Raw genomic sequence first — 16,870 nt, 5'->3', positions numbered from 1 at the left:
AAAAATAGTCTCTTTCCAGAGCTGGTACTATTTCAGAAGAGTAGCTCTCTTGTTTGAGGGTGCAGAATTTATGCCAGCCATTGAAATGTGGCACAAATCTGAATAGTTGTACCTCTGTCTTACTGCAGGCACAGTCCAAGTATGCAGAGGCTCAGCCTACTTAATTTTGTGGCTGCAGTTATTTTTTCACTCAGACACTTTTGCAGCTGTAATACGTGTCTGCAAACAAGCAGCCCTATATAAAATGTACCTCTAAGAGCATCCTGTCTTAGGTTAACCCGGTCTGAATTCTTTTGCCTCCTGGATATTTTGGATGAGGCCTGGTCTACACTAACCCCCCAAGTCGAAGTAAGGTACGCAACTTCAGCTACGTGAATAATGTAGCTGAAGTCGACATACCTTACTTCGAACTTACCGCGGTTCAGACGCGGTCCACACGGGGCAGGCAGGCTCCCCCGTCGACTCCGCGGTACTCCTCTCGTTGAGATGGAGTACCGCAGTCGACGGCGAGCGCTTCCTGGTTCGATTTATCGCGTCCAGACCAGACGCGATAAATCGAACCCGGAAGTTCGATCCCCAGCCGCCGAACTAGCGGCTAAGTATAGACCAGCCCTGAGAAATTCTCTGTATAAGAGGTTCATTGCTTCTGCACAGAGGACAGCTTTAATGTGACCTTGGCAGGATGTTGAGTGTTTGGCAGACTGCCTACATTGTAGTGTCCATTGGAGTGTGAAGCATCTGGAGATAAGTACATAGGCTAGATAACAGTGAGATAACATGAATCTATTGTCATGTTTGTGCCTTATTGTCAGATATACCCCTTCAGTGGAATATGCTACACTATGCAGCAAAAAGAACAGGAGTACTTGTGGCACCTTAGAGACTAACAAATTTATTTGAGCATAAGCTTTCATGTGAAGTGGGCTGTAGCCCACGAAAGCTTATGCTCAAATAAATTTGTTAGTCTCTAAGGTGCCACAAGTACTCCTGTTCTTTTTGCGGATACAGACTAACACGGCTGCTACTCTGAAAACTATGCAGCAACTAAGTCCTGAGATTTGTGACATGCTGTATTTTTGAAACCCTGAAGGATTTCTCTTTAGGGCAGACACAGGTTGGTTGCTTTTTCAGAAAGTGGGGCTAGGTCTATCATGATACTTCCCTTCCTCCATGTCAAAGGCAACCCATCAGCTAACCTGGACTCCAAAAAGAAGATGGATACAGAGTTTGTCATATTCCACTTCCTAATTCGGCAAGAGGATGGGAGTGAGGGGTTAGGTCACAACAGAGTGAAAATTGTTCCTTCTCTTGAGTGAGTGAAGGACCAAGCTAGGGACCTGGTTTTGGATTCTTGCATTATACTGTCACTAAAGGTAAGGGGAGGAGATGAGATGGAGAGGGGACAAAAGATAAGAGTTGAGGAAAAAGTTGGAGGCAGGATTCATAGAGGAAGAAGAAACAAATAGAGGAGAGCTAAGGATGGGGATAGAGAGAAGGGTAAAATTTCAAGGGAGATTAAATTAACCTCTTGAAACTGAGCTGTGGGATTTTTTGCCAGGTCTCATTTGTGGCAGCTCCCATAGTGCTAAACATCTGTTCCAAAAGCTTTACATTAAACTGCATCTGTTGCATGACCAAAGAAGTAGCATTTGGAATGTTACTTAAGGGAACCTCCTCTTTTTAACTTTATTTGTAGATAAAGGAGATCAGCTGGGGAGATGTTGGAGGTTGGACTGGCCAAGGAGGGTCGCTTCTTGGCACAAAACGGTAATATCATAATTTTGGCTGTGATCACTTTACCCAAGTAGAAGGAACAGTGGCCAAAACGTACCTTTTAGTGAGCTCAGAGGTGGATTGGGGTTTGTGAGGCCCTGGGCCAGAGCTAGTGGGGGGCCCCTCCCCACCCCTTCTGCCTGCAGTCCCCCCCCCCCCCCCTCGGTGCTCCTGCTGGGAAAATGAAATTGGGGCACAGGTTAGGGTTAGGGGTTGCCCTGCCTCCTGCCTGGCACTCCTGCCGGGGAGTGGGGTTGGGGACGCAGGGGTTCCCTTGCTCCCCGACAGCAGCGTTGGGCAGATAGATGGAGCAAGCCTTGCGCCCCAACCCCACTCCCCGGCAGAAGCACCAGGTAGGTGGGGGGAGCGGGACAAGCCCCCACGCCCTGAGCCTGCTCCCTGGCAGGTGCTCCAGGCAGGCGGAACGGGGCAAGCCCCGACCCTGCTGCCAGGAAGGAGCGCCCCCATTTTTCTGGGTGCCCCCCAGTTGGCTGGGGCCCCTGAGCACCTGCCCCATTGTCCCAGTGGCTAATCCGCCACTGAGTGAGCTGCATGTGCTGTCTTTACTGTACATTTATGTATTGAAGCTTTTTTTGATTTTTGAGAATTTGTCTGACATCTGTTCTCTTTTACGTTCAGGATGTAAATATTCATCATTTTGTGATACCAATGTGTTTCCATCAGTAGAGACAGAATTAAAATAGTCCCTTGTTGTGTATCATTCCTTTAAGACAGTTAAGGCTATTGCTACAGGGTATTATTGTAGGTAGTTACAAGAAGCATGGTTACATGGTACACTACAGTCTTGCGATATACAAGTAGTGAATGGATTGCTGTGTCCATGCAGAACCATGTTATGTCTATCTGCATGGAGCAACCTGCAGAATCATGGCTTTATCTTGTGACTAACACATTCTTTCACCAAAGAACTTAAAGTTAGATTTCGCAAATCTGATTACCCTATTTAAATTAATCACCTCAGTAATGTTTAGGACTGTTGGTCGTGGGGAAACCTTACGTAAAAACTATTTGCTCCTCATGGTTTAAAAGAACCGAAGGAGAAGACCTGCTAAAGATAGAATAGACTGAGTTTATCTAATTTTTGGAGTGGATTTCCAAAAAAGTCCTTTCCTGGCTTCCTTTGTTACTGGCTGCAATTGTATTGTGTAATCATTTCAATATAGGTGATAGCCAGAAAATAAAATCTTTCTATGGATAAGGCTATGTCTATACTACAAGCGAGGGGTGTGATTTCCCCTGCTTAAATACACATACTGGGCTAGCTCTCATCGAGCTAGAGTATAAATAGCAGTAGTATCGGGGAGGGAGTAGGGCAGGAGAGGCATGGCTTAGGTGTGCCAAATACAAACCTACCTGAAACCAGTGGGTACATACTTGGCATGGCGAACTTGTGCCTCTACTGCCACTGCTCACGCTACCAAGGCTACACTGCTATTTATACTCACACTAGGTTGATGAGAGCAAGTGTGAGTATGGGTACACGAGCAGGGGAATCACCCTGCCCTGCCAGCTCATATTGCAGACATAGCCTAAGTGTGTAAAATATAGAACTTTTCACTGTACTGACAATTTAACAACCCATCCTACCAAAACGAACAGGTATTGTCAGCAATATCCATAGATATTTGACCTCTGTACTCCTTTTGATTTAACTATTTTTAGTACCCTCCCTGCAAAGTATTTGGAGAAGATTGCTGACCAGATGCGCACTAATAACATCAACGCCCTTATGGTTATTGGTGGATTTGAGGTACATTATCTAGTTGTTCTGTTAACTTCTTAGCTGGAGTGGAATTGAAACACACTACACTCATTTTTAAGCACCAAAATATTTTCTTTTGCCCATAACTAAAATTTTGCTTATGATGAATTTTGACATATGGAACAGAGCAAGAGCTTTTGAGATAAGAAATTTTGGAGATGACCCATGTCTCTTGAGCTTTGGAATCCAGAATAGTTAATAGTAAGTGCAAAACAAAATACATTTTTTTCCTTAATCAAAGGTAAGACAGCAGGGTAGAACAGATTTTCAAAAGAGCCAAAATGACTTAGGAACACAAGTTCCAATGGGACTTGTGTTCCTGAAAAATGAGGGCATCTTTGAAAATCCCCATAGTAGTCTTTAAATTATAATAAAAACTGCACCCTGGCTTCTTGTTTAAGCCACTCCAGTTCACATGTTCATTTCATTCTGATATATTTTAATTTCTGGGTCAATAATCTAGAAATATATTTTTATTTTTGGAGACAAGTTTTTAAGTCTTTTAACCAAAATAACTTTTACTTCATATAGGCCTTGATTCAGGAAAGCATTCCTTTTCAGGAAAGTGCGTAAGCATATGTTTAAAATTAAGCACTTTCCTAAGTGCCTTCCTGAATGTGGATGGATTTATTTGCCTGCATAAGTATTTTTCTGAATCAAGTCCATAGCGATGAGATTAAGGGAATTTAAATGAAAATAACTATGATATTAAAATGTATGGGAATCAGTAACATTTTTCTATTATATAGAGCAGGGATCGGCAACCTTTGGCACGCGGCCCGTCAGGGAAATCTGCTGGCGGGCTGGGACGGTTTGTTTACCTGCAGTGTCCACAGGTTTGGCCGATCGCAGCTCACACTGGCCACGGTTCACCGTTCCAGGCCAATGGGGTCTGCGGGAAGTGGTGCGGGTCGAGGGATGTGGTGTCCGCCGTTTCCCGCAGCCCCCATTGGCCTGGAGTGGCAAACCGAAGCCAGTGTGAGCTGCGATCGGCCGAACCTGCGGACGCTGCAGGTAAACAAACCGGCCCGGCCCGCCAGTGGATTTCCCTGACGGGCCACGTGCCAAAAGTTGCCAATCTCTGATATAGAGCATTGGGTATGTATAAAGTATATGTCTCATTGAGAGTGAAAGGTGTACTTACTGTTTGTCTCATATTTTAAATGTGTATATATATATATTTAATTTTTATGTATTTTTTGTTAGATTTTAGTGGTTCCTTATTAACCCGATGTGTGCTGTGGTAAAAATGGCTCTCCCTGTGGCCTCATCCATGTTATAATTCCACCCTTGTCCTCTTTTTATCCCTTCTAATTGTTCACATCATGCCTGTGCCCAACAGGCCTACCTGGGACTTTTGGAATTATCAGCTGCCCGTGAGAAATATGACGAGTTCTGTGTTCCAATGGTTATGGTTCCTGCAACTGTATCCAACAATGTACCGGGTTCAGATTTCAGCATTGGTGCAGATACTGCTCTGAACACTATAACTGATGTAAGTCTGTTCAAGTGTGCGTGCTTACTAACAAAGCGTTCAAGTTAATGCTGATTGAATTGGCTAGAAGTGGATATTTTATAGACCAGAACATTGGAAACATAATCTGAAAAATGTTTGGTGGCTGCATGCAAGTGATACTTACTGAACTGAAAAATCCTGGTACACTTAGCTTTCTCTTTCCTCCAGAAGTTCCAACCATTTTTCACATGCAGTGTATAGAAAGACTCCATTTTCATTTTATACATTTTTTTTAACTTTTGGATTTTGGAAAGTAATAGAATGAGGCTGCCACACACACACACGCACAAATGAGAGAAACAAAGCAGGTGAGGTAATATATTTTATTGAACCAGGACTTGAAGACGAGCTTGTCGCTTACACCAACAGAAGTTGGTGCAATACAAGATATCACCTCACCTACCCTTGTCTCTCTAAAATCCAGGGCACAACATGGCTACAACAACACTGTATACACACAAATGGTCTTTCCTGCATACATATACAGGGGAGAGGGGAGAAAAAAAGAAAAAAGCACCACTACAAAGCCCAAAGTCAAAAACTAGTGACAATTTATGGCAGTGTAGAAGAGGAAATCCCTTCCCTACATCAAACATTAGAGTACCCAGTTACAATAAACAGTTACAGGGTGTCCTTATATATTACAAAGATTAGGTTTTATTTCTCAGATGTTTCTCCAATAAGTAGGTATTCTACTAATGCTCTACTTTGCATCGGTTTTCACTGCAAAAGATGTGAGGGAGATTCCCACACCTGAGCAGTTCTTTTTAGGTGACAAATCTGAGGAACTGTAATAAAGAATAGAATTATCAGACACATAGATGAACACAATATGTCAGGAAAGAATCACCATGGCTTTTGTAAAGGGAAATCATTCCCCACCAGTCTTCTGGAATTATTTGAGGGGGTCAACAATCATATGGACAAGAGTGATGCAGGATATAGTGTACTTGGGCTTTCAGAAAGCTTTTGACAAGGTCCATCACCAAAGGCCCTTAGGCAAAGTGAGCAATCATGGGATAAGAGGGAAGGTCCTCTTATGGATCAGTAATTTGTTGAAAGATAGGAAACACAGGGTAGGAATAAATAGTAAGTTTTCACAGTGGGAAGAGGTAAATAGCAGAAAAAGATCTTGGTGTCACTGTGAATAGTTCTCTGGAAACATTTGCTCAGTGTGCAGCAGCAGTCAAAAAAGCTAACAGGATGTTAGGAACCATTAGGGAAAGGATAGATAATAAGACAGAAAGTATTATAATGTCATTCTGTAAATCTATGCTACGCCCATACCTTGAATACTGTGTGCAGTTCTGGTTCCCCATCTCAAAAAAGATATATTAGAATATGGAAAAAGTACAGAGAAGGGCAACACAAATTATTAGGGGTATGGAACAGCTTCTAGAGGAGGAGAGATTAAAAAGAGTAGGACTGTTCAGCTTAGAAATGAGACAACTAAAGGGGGATATGATAGAGGTCTATTAAATGGTGACTGGTGTGGAGAAAATGAATAAGGAAGTGTTATTTACCCCTTCACATAACACAAGAACAAGGGGTCAACTTTTCATTTTATTTACTTTTAGCAAAATTAGACCCTTGTGCATTATTAGATGTTTCTTTTCCCTTATAATTGCCCTTTCTTTTCCCTTATAATTGCCCTTGCCCTTGTCAAGACTGTAAACAACTGATCAAAATTTAGTTCTAAATTATTCTTTACACATGGTCCATGTTATATCTAAGTTGGCCTTGTTTCCAGTTCTGGTAAATAAAATTCTCCATTCCAAAAAGATTGACAGCAAATCAAGGTAAGTAAAATAATGCTATAGTGCATGATGCCTGCTTTTCTTCTCTTCATAGGCTTTCTGCGTTTACCTAACTCATCTTTATAGAGCTTGTAGACTGTTTCACACAGAGCAGGACACACAGCAATATTTTGCAATACACTGGGAAAGATTTTAGATTTCAGGTAACATCACTAGATATCAGACAGAGAGTATTCCCATGTTGTTAATATAATAGTTTTTTCTATTTTGAAGCTGATGCATTTTACTAATAAAAGGCTAGAATTTTGTCCAGTTCTTGTGTTTTATTTCTTCCTAGATTTTGTTTTGAGATGTATGTAAAATGTAATGGTTCAGGAAGCCATAGATTCAGTTCAGCTGTGAAGAGAACTAACCTTTTATTTTAAAAAAGTCTTTTTTTCCTTTTTTAAAAAAAGGACTTCTTTTCTTTTACAAAAGTTCATAAGCTGTGTAAGCCTTTTGCCCTCTGAGCATCTGAACTGAAGCTATGGTGGGCCACTCAGAGAACTGGTAATGGTACATAGATCAGTAGTGGGCAACCTGCGGCCTGTGGGCCGCATGCGGCCCATCAGGGTAATCCGCTGGCGGGCCGCAAGACAGTGTTTACATTGACCGTCCGCAGTTCTGGCTGCCCACAGCACCCAGTGGCCAGGAACGGCGAACTGTAGCCACTGGGACCTGCAGGTGGCCGTGCCTGCAGATGGTCAATGTAAACACTGTCTTGCGGCCCGCCAGCGGATTACCCTGACGGGCCACATGCAGCCCGCGGGCCGCAGGTTACCCACCACTGACATAGAACCTTTCGCTTTAAGGTCATCCAAATCATATTGAGTAGTGACATTATCCTCTGTAATGGCCAATTGGCTTGTTAAGTATGAATAGGCAGTCTCCTTCCAGTTCATGCGAGTGAGAATAGTGAGCAGAGATATTGCACGGGCATGAAGAATAAACTCCTCCTATAGGTGATTCCTCTAGCACAGTATTAAAGCACATTAGTAGTGAAGTTAATGGTCCTTGTACTCCTGATGTCCCTGTTCTGTGGATAAGTATATGACATAGTTTCCAACGCTATCAGTCTGGCATCTTTCATGAGCACTAAAGTGACCTGAAACTTAGTTGTAGGGATTCAAAGCAACTGTTTTATTGCTACTTTTCTCACTTAAATGTCAATCTTTGTCAATTTTCTCAGTTTGCAATAAGGTAAGTATATGGTCTGCTAGTGGGTAATGAGGCCTCTAGTATGTGTATAGGCAGGTTTCTGAGATCTTGAAAAAGTTTAGTGTGGCTGGTTACTTTAGCTGTCTGTGTTAGAATGTCTGAAAAGTACTCAGGCATGTAAGCAGTATCTTAATGCCATTATAGGATACTGACTTCCTAACTGACAAGCTTATTTTCCATAATCAGATAAATTGTCCTCTGTACATACTACAAGTATAATTTTTGGTTAGTTGTTGCATTGTATGCCTTGTGTTGCCCAAGATGTGTTTGTATATAAAATCTGTTCAAGGATGATACTTATTGTCATGAAGCCTGTAAGGAAAAAGTAAAATATTTCTCCTAACCACAATTGAATCCCAAAGTAATGAAACTCCAAAATTAAATCATGGGTAGTTCAGGGTATTTCTCTCCATACAGACAACTGATAAACATCCAGTGGTGCTTTGGCATATTTTAAAGTACTTAGTTATTTCCCATTCATTGGAATCAGGAAAAGTATTATAGAGTTAATAGGTAGCAATTAATGTACATACAGCAATTCTGAATTAGAGAGGGTTCATGAGAGCACTGAACAGAACAGGGATCGGCAACCTTTGGCACGCATCCCGTCAGGGAAATCCGCGGGCACGCCGGGATGGTTTGTTTATCGGCAGCATCTGCAGGTTCAACCGATCGCAGCTCCCACTGGCCACGGTTCGCCGTTCCAGGCCAATGGGGGCTGCAGGAAGTGGCACGGGCTGAGGGATGTGCTGGCCACTGCTTCCCGCAGCTCCCATTGGCCTGGAATGGCGAACCGCGGCCAGTGTGAGCTGCGATCGGCCGAACCTGCGGATGCTGCAGGTAAACAAACTGTCCCAGCCCGCCAGCGGATTTCCCTGATGGGCTGCATGCCAAAGGTTGCCGATCCCTGGAATAGAAGATGAACTATGAAAAATAGGACTCCTTGTCCTGAAGAATTTACAACCTAAAGAAAAGAGTGATTAGGTTCCAGTAAAGGCCCGTGCACTCCTTAGCAATGGGACCTAAATTGTGTAGCAAGATTCTTGGATTCTGAGGCTCTTTAGCACAGCACCCTGGAAATTTTGTGACAGTTTCACTTGCATTTTAGAATGCAGGGTTTTTATCAATCACATATTTAAAAAGTGAATCTTATGCTCAGTACAATTTGTCCTGTGTTGTTCGTTTTGATATTAAATGGAATTAATTTTCTGCTGTCCCTACATTTCAGTTTTGATATGCCAAAGATTTTTGTAGTGACATTGTATAACTGCATTGCCGAGATAATCTGGGGCAAACTTGTGGAGGTTTGTTTGCTGACTAGGTAGCATTTGGCACTTTTGCACCTAGCTGGGCATAGGAGACATTTGAGGATTGTGGGATAAGCATGTTAGCTGGTAGTTTCTGCTAAAAAAAATCATCAGTCAGATCGTTAACATAGTGCTGATATTTAAATTAAAATGTTTAGTGTTAACGATCTATGAAAGTGAATGAGACAGCACTTTCAAGGCTATTGTTTCAGGCTGTCTGCAAACTTAGGAACACAGCACTCAGGAAGTGTACACTGGTCAGTGTTTTCGAATTGTTTTCTTTACAACACCAAAGGCTAGATTTTTAAATGAAAGCTTGGATTCTGCAGCACAAATTTCTAGCCAGGGGAGGATTTCAGAGAAAATTCTGCACCATGATTTTACAGAAGGCAGGGAGCTCTGCATTTGATTGAACAGAGTGAAACTAATTTACAGCCCCCTTCACAGATAACAGAGCCTGGAAAGAGGATGGGGAAAAATAATTGGAAACGACATAAACCATGATGGGCTTTGGAGGGGTTAAGAGAAAGCAATAAAGAGCTGAGCAGGAGATAGGAAGAAGGCTTGAGTTCTCGATATGTCTGCACAGCAAAAGCTGTGCACAGGCTAGCCTCGCTGAGCTAGTTTGAGTCCAGCTAGTGCAGGTAACAGTAGCAGTGAAGATAGCACAGGGCAGGCTTCAGAGCGGGCTGGTGAGCCAAGTTCGTTCCCAGAATCTGTACTGTTCTTGAACTGTCCGTGCTGCACTCTCTTTGCTGCTGTGGTTATCCACACTAGCCCGTGCACAGCTTTTGCTGCACAGGCATAGCCCTATGGGAGTCGGAGTAAGAGGGGAGGGGGAAGGAAAGATGCCAGCCACAGATGGAGAATGGAAAAACTGGAGAGGAGCTGCCTAGCACCCGCCATGTGTGAGGGATGAGAGACAGTCTGTCAGGAAATCAGCAGAGGTAAGAGGTGAATCATCTAACTGAGTTGGGGAAGGAACCAGAAACAGTAGCAAACGGGGGCTGGGTAGAGGAGGGATTATGCTGAGTTATGGTATGTTCTTATACAGTATCTTTGGTCACATTTTATATTAAGGGTATATTTATAAAGGGTTGGAACTGATTCATAGATGTTATAAGCATGTTACAGACATGAGCAATCAGTGTTCTAGGCTAGATGGTTATACAATCTATAACAATTGATTAACCATTTATTAAACCATCAGTTAATTATTTGACCCTTTATAGACTGCGTGAAATATACTCTTTGTATAAAGTGACTATTTTGGGGTTTTTTTTGCAACAGTGATACTGGGTTGTTGCATGTCTTCAGACAGTAGCGGTCCTGGGTTACTGCACAGTGTTCACGCATGTGTTTGCTAAAAACACTTGCATCAAATGAAACGACGCAGTATTTAATGCAAGTAAAATGTATCTTTCATTGCAGACTAACTAAATGGTTGTGCCAGTAATTGTTCCAGTTCTCCCTCTAACTGAACCACTTTCCCAAAGCCTCTGGCTAAAACTGCATCTGTGCTCATAAGTGCTTTGCAGATGTCCAACCTGCTTTGAGGCTTCACTAAACAAAACCAGTTCCCAACTCAGTGTATCTTTTTTCTGGTGTAAGGAAAAATTCAAAGTAGCCTGGCTGGGCTGGGGTAGTGACTGTTCTGTGAAGTTCCCTCACCAAGGCTTGCCAATGGCTGATCTTGAAAGACAAATGCCATTCCCCTCTTTCCTGCCTGTGGCACTTCTCGGCAGTGCAACGATAACTGGGCAGCATTTTAGTCCAGAAGTGACACTGGGATCAGTCAAATCCCAGTTTTAGCTGTAAGTGAAAGTAAAATGTCCAAAATACCCAGGGATGGAGAGTTGGAGGTGAGATTTTCACTTTGGTCTCCTGCCACCACGTCATACCTCCAAGCCATGTGGACCCTCCACATCGACTCCAATCCCCCATCTTCCCTCCTGGAAATGTCCCAGGTAGATCACCTCTTCCCTTCCCATTTCCTACTTACAATCCACCACTACACAGACACCTGATGGATTTTAGTGGGGGGAGGCTGATTGGCCTGCAGAGCTCTCCTCTCATGTAGCAATAGGGTGTTTTATACCCACGGTGCACCCCTTTCCCCGCTGGGAGAGCGAGACTGGTGAAAAGAAAAAGTACTACAGGCTTTGGATTTCCTTTGGAGATTCATTAAATATGTGGGGATTTTTCACATTCTCTCTACACAATGGGTGTTCAGGATCACTGCATATTGAGGAAGAATTGGACTAGTGCACTCACTAAGTCAGAACAGCTGCACATTCCACAGTCCTTCGCTACAGAGAAGAGTACTAGGGACTCTGGAGCCTGTGAGAACACACAGACTACCTGACACACTGTACATTTACCTCCTGACCATATAGGATATGAAATCCCCAAAAGATCGCTCAAAAAGCCTCTAAAATGTTCCTGCAAAATATATGGTCTTGTGCAATATCCCTGCATTTTTATGCACAATTATCCGAGTTGCATGCATAAAAACAGGTGTCTCCTGATGTACATGCTTCTTGCAGGCACTTGGAAAACATAGGCCATATTTTCATGATTTTTTCTTTCAGTGACAGAGGTGTGTCTTCACCTTCTAGGACAAAGCAGTAGCTAAAAAAAGCAGTGTCTATAATAGCAGTGTATCCACAAGCATTTTCTTCTGAGTGTAGGTGTTTTTCTAGTTACCTTTCCTTAAACTATTTAGTATATAGAATAGTGTTTGTTCATTTAACTTATTTTGAGATGACTTATTTCTAGTACACTCATGCTGCCTACGTTTCTGCTTAGCTGCTTCAGATCTCTGCACTATCCACATTTCATTTTCACTCTGTACTAACTCACATTAACTTCCTTCTGCGCTTTCTTCAGAAAAGCATTGTGCCAATGCGACCCCAGTGCACTGTTGTGGTATTTAGAGGAAACTTTTTTTTTGTCCCTCCTTAATATCACCAATTTTATTTTGTTCTGCCAATGGAAAGCCAACCCTCCCATCACACGCAAGGAGCCACTAGCTGAATGCATAATAATTTGCTATCCATATGCAAGGGTGTATTGCTAATAATACTTGTACCGCTGCTTCAGGCCTTTGAAAGTTGTCTGCAATTAGCTGAGGCACGTGCTCGCTTTGAGGAGTTTTGCATTCCTATCTGTGTGTTGCCAGCTACTATTAGCAACAATGTGCCAGGCACCGACCTTAGCATTGGTGCTGACACTGCCCTGAATGCTATTGTGGAGGTAAGACTGCATATCCTTTGAAAATTAAACTGTACAATGTCTGTCTTTGTTGTGATACTAGCAAGACCTTGAAACATTTAGTTTTCTAAAATATTCTAGTTTAAAATATTAAGCTCCTGTGATCAGAAGGTAATCAACATTTTCCAGATTGATTGAAGATTAATCTAATTAAAATTAAATCAGTTATGTTGGCTATTATTTAGATTGTGTTTTGGTGTTTTAGATAGTGGCATTAGGGTAACTATTTCAATGCATTTTTAGAACCTTTGTATGTTTGCAATAAGAATAAAGTATATAACATTTTTTGTTTAAAATAATTTGCTTAGGACTACTTTGCTATACTTAAATGAAAGAATAAAAACCCATGCACCTTAAAAAAAAAAAAGCAAATGACTCAAGGAATGGACCAATGACGGAATAAGATCCCAGTTCAGCAAACCACATAAGCCCAGGCTTAAAGCATGAAGCACTTCACTGGGACTAGTCTTATGATAAATGTTAAGCACACGCTTAAGTGCTGTGCTGAATTGAGGCCTAATGACTGCAACACTTAAAGTACTGTATAACGAGAAAGTAAATTTTACAAGTTGGATACATCAAAACTTGGCTTACAGTGATGGCACTTCCTTTTATAGTCAAACAGCATTGAGATACAACTCCTGATTACTGTTGTACATGTTTCCATTTAAATTGCCAACAATTTGATTTCAAAAGGGCTGTATGACCAAAATAATGCACTTTGCACATTGTGGGCCTGCTCCAGCTCCCCTTGAAGTCAGTGGTTCACAGGGATGACTTTGGGTCCTTAGTTGCCTGTAATCCTTGTTCTTATTAGATAAAACACATGTGTGCTCTGCCATTAGACAATGTACAGAATCCTTTTATTCTCCAATTCTGGCTCCTCAGCATCACTTTAAAAATAGAACATTTTTAGTGTCATTTGGTGTCTGAAGATTTTGTCATGAATTTCAATTAGACCAGAATTTGTCCCTTAGTCCTTGCTTACCATGGCATTTCCCCTAGTCTCCCATTGTTGTACTGGCACCATAACAGCTCCACCAGTGGTGGCAGAACTAGCAGAATCTAACTCTGCATATAGCAGGTAACATGGCTGATATCAGTGGGGACAAAGTCTTCAATAGTGATTCACCTGGCAAAGACTGAAAATGTGAGAAGTACCAACAATAAAAGTTATAAATGGTAGTTGGCCACAGACAAGGTAGAAAATACCAACAGTTGTTGCTTCTATCCCACTGCCTTTTATTGTAGGCCGCACAGCTTTCAGTAATGCTTCATCCGTGTTATTGCTCTCAGTAAAAACTAAATGAGGAAAATTTTGCCCAGGCTTGCAAAAGTTATTTACTTGTTCCCATAATATAAGAACTAGGGGCCACCAAATGAAATTAATGGGCAGCAGGTTTAAAACAAATAAAAGGAAGTTCTTCACACAGCACACAGTCAACCTGTGGAACTCCTTACCTGAGGAGGTTGTGAAGGCTAGGACTATAACAGGGTTTAAACGAGAACTGGATAAATTCATGGAGGTTAAGTCCATTAATGGCTACTAGCCAGGATGGGTAAGGTATGGTGTTCCTAGCCTCTGTTTGTGTCTGATGGACGGCAGGAGAGAGATCACTTGATCATTACCTGTTAGGTTCACTCCCTCTGGGGCACCTGGCATTGGCCACTGTCGGTAGACAGGATACTGGGCTGGATGGACCTTTGGTCTGACCCAGTACGGCCATTCTTATGTTCACATGTAATCCTCTTGAGTTCCGTGGGTCTGCACCATTGTCTTGGAGCCAGTGTCTTTGGTTGAGATTGTCAGTAGTGTAGTGTTGCTTTTTGCGTCTTCTTTGAATACCAGAATTCTTAGGAGAGGCAGCGTGCTTCACGCTGTGGTAAAAGATTATCAGAATTTGGCCCCTGAGTTCTAACTCTGTTCTAACTCTGCTTCCGATGCTGACATTGTATTTGCCTTTGGGCAAGTCACTTACCCTGTCTGAGTATGTCCCCCTCAGCAATAAACGAGGAATAGTAATATCCTCGTAAAACACTTTGCCAGACCCTCAGCTGACAATTTATGCCAGCTGAGGATCTGCCTCTCTGAAAATATCAGATAAGCATTATTAACTAGTATAATATGACAGAAATGCTTCTTCCCTAAATAATATCCTATATACCAAGGAGAACTCAGTCCTGAAAATGCTTATGCTTATCAGTAACTACTTTTACTCACGAGTACAGTTATTAATGTGTGTAAGTGCTTGCAGACTCTGGACCTTTATATGTTGGAAGAAGTCCTGTAATAGGAAAGTAGGAGGATTAAAACCTTTCCCCAGTTTCCCAGATGCATGTGCGATCATGCAGTTAAAAGAGCAGCTTAAGCAAACAGACATTGTTATTCTTTACTTCACATTCTTCAAAAGCTTCATGCCGGAATTTTAACTCCTTAGTGCTGGTGATTGATGACAGCCAGCAGAAATTGTTCTGTGAAACACTGACTCTGGTGTGAAAGGATTAAAAATAGGGTTGTTGAATAATCACAGTTGACTCCTTAGTGCTGGTGGTTCATCACAGCCAGCAGAAATTGTTCTGTGAAACACTGACTCTGGTGTGAAAGGATTAAAAATAGGGTTGTTGAATAATCGCAGTTAACTCATGTGATTAGCTCAAAAAAATTAATCGGGTTTTAAAGCATTTATCGCGATTAATCGCAGTTTTAATTGCACTGTTAAACAATAGAATACCAATTGAAATGTATTGAATATTTTGGATGTTTTTCTACATTTTCATATATATTATATTCTGTGTTGTAATTAAAATCAAAGTGTATATTATTTTTTACTACAAATATTTGCATTGTAAAAATGATAAAAGAAATAGTATTTTTCAATTCATCTCATGGGGGGGAGGCATAGCTCAGTTGTTTGAGCATTGGCCTGCTAAACCCAGGGTTGTGAGTTCAATCCTTGAGGGGGCCACTTAGGGATCTGGGGCAAAAATCAGTACTTGGTCCTGCTAGTAAAGGCAGGGGGCTGGACTCAATGACCTTTCAAGGTCCCTTCCAGTTCTAGGAGATAGGATATCTCCATTAAAAAAAAAAAAGTACTGTAGTGCAATCTCTTTGTTGTAAAAGTGCAACTTACAAATGTAGATATTTTTTTTGTTACATAACTGCACTCGAAACAATGTAAAACTTCAGAGCCTACAAGTCCACTCAGTCCTACTTCTTGTTCAACCAATCGCTCGGACAAACCAGTTTGTTTACATTTGCAGGAGATAATGCTGCCTGCTTCTTGTTTACAATGTCACCTGAAAGTGAGAACAGGCATTTTCATGGCACTCTTGTAGCTGGCATTGCAAGGTATGCAATGTCCCAGATATGCTAAACATTTGCAGGCCCTTTTGAGGTATCTCAAGTTTGGCAGCCAAGTCATTTTTGGACAGCCTGGCCTATATGTTTACTTCCCCAGCACCTAAAAGCCAGAATTTCCTTAGTGATGTCATAATGTATACACTTACTCCCCATGAAATCCCAAGCATTGTCTCCAGGGAGTTAGAACTGTTGTGATCATAAGTCTGCCATTCGTGAAAGCAGCAGGGGTTGCTACAAGTATGCTGTTGTTTATTGTACATTGAGAGCTTACACTGAACTGTACTCAGTGAGGAAAAGACTGGAGACCACAGTATGGGCACAGTATAGGAACCAAGATAGCTAGAAAGGGGTTGCCATTGTAACAAACTGATGAAGTGCATGATCTGAACTAATATGTGATGTATTTTGTTCTGGAGTTGCTGCTTGTTTTTTAAAAGAATATGGGATAGCATGTTTAGATCAATCTATTTGATCATTTGTAGATATATATATGTTATAGCTCTGGTAGTTGAACTAAAGTAAATATACATAAATATATAATATAGTTATTTGTGCTCTAAATGCTGTAATTTATGATAATGTTAAATGCTTATGACTTTTTAATTTTTTAGGCTTTCCCATTTACCAGTTTAAACTTTATTTGTTTTGTGCTCTGGTAAGTAGGTATTTAATACAAATATCAGGCTCAGAACCTGTCTTTATATATCAAAAAATAAATGATGCTAAGGCTGTATTTGGAAAAATTAATCCATAAGCAGAATGGAAGAACATCAAATGTAGAACTGCATCCATAGTTACTCATTCAAAAACTCACCAGAGGTCTGAGGGCTGTTTTTATGTTTC

At 41.5% G+C, this 16,870-nt stretch overlaps 1 protein-coding gene across 4 annotated transcripts in view; it reads left to right on the top strand.

Annotated features, from left to right (window-relative positions):
- PFKP (phosphofructokinase, platelet) overlaps window positions 1–16,870 on the top strand; it is a 67,583-nt gene that overhangs the window by 42,747 nt on the left and 7,966 nt on the right. The window contains exons 13-16 of one of the 4 annotated variants that reach the window (XM_065399650.1): window positions 1,697–1,767; window positions 3,457–3,544; window positions 4,899–5,051; window positions 12,496–12,648. In XM_065399650.1, the coding sequence (XP_065255722.1) occupies window positions 1,697–1,767; window positions 3,457–3,544; window positions 4,899–5,051; window positions 12,496–12,648 (465 nt within the window). The remainder of the gene's footprint in view (window positions 1–1,696; window positions 1,768–3,456; window positions 3,545–4,898; window positions 5,052–12,495; window positions 12,649–16,870) is intronic. The other 3 variants (XM_065399649.1, XM_065399648.1, XM_065399651.1) reach the window with 3 other exon arrangements.

This window comes from Emys orbicularis, chromosome 2 (assembly GCF_028017835.1).
Source record: "Emys orbicularis isolate rEmyOrb1 chromosome 2, rEmyOrb1.hap1, whole genome shotgun sequence".
Classification (NCBI taxonomy): Eukaryota; Metazoa; Chordata; order Testudines; family Emydidae; genus Emys; species Emys orbicularis.
The sequence above is the reverse complement of the archived record's forward strand: the minus strand, read 5'-3'. Positions and strand labels throughout refer to the sequence as shown.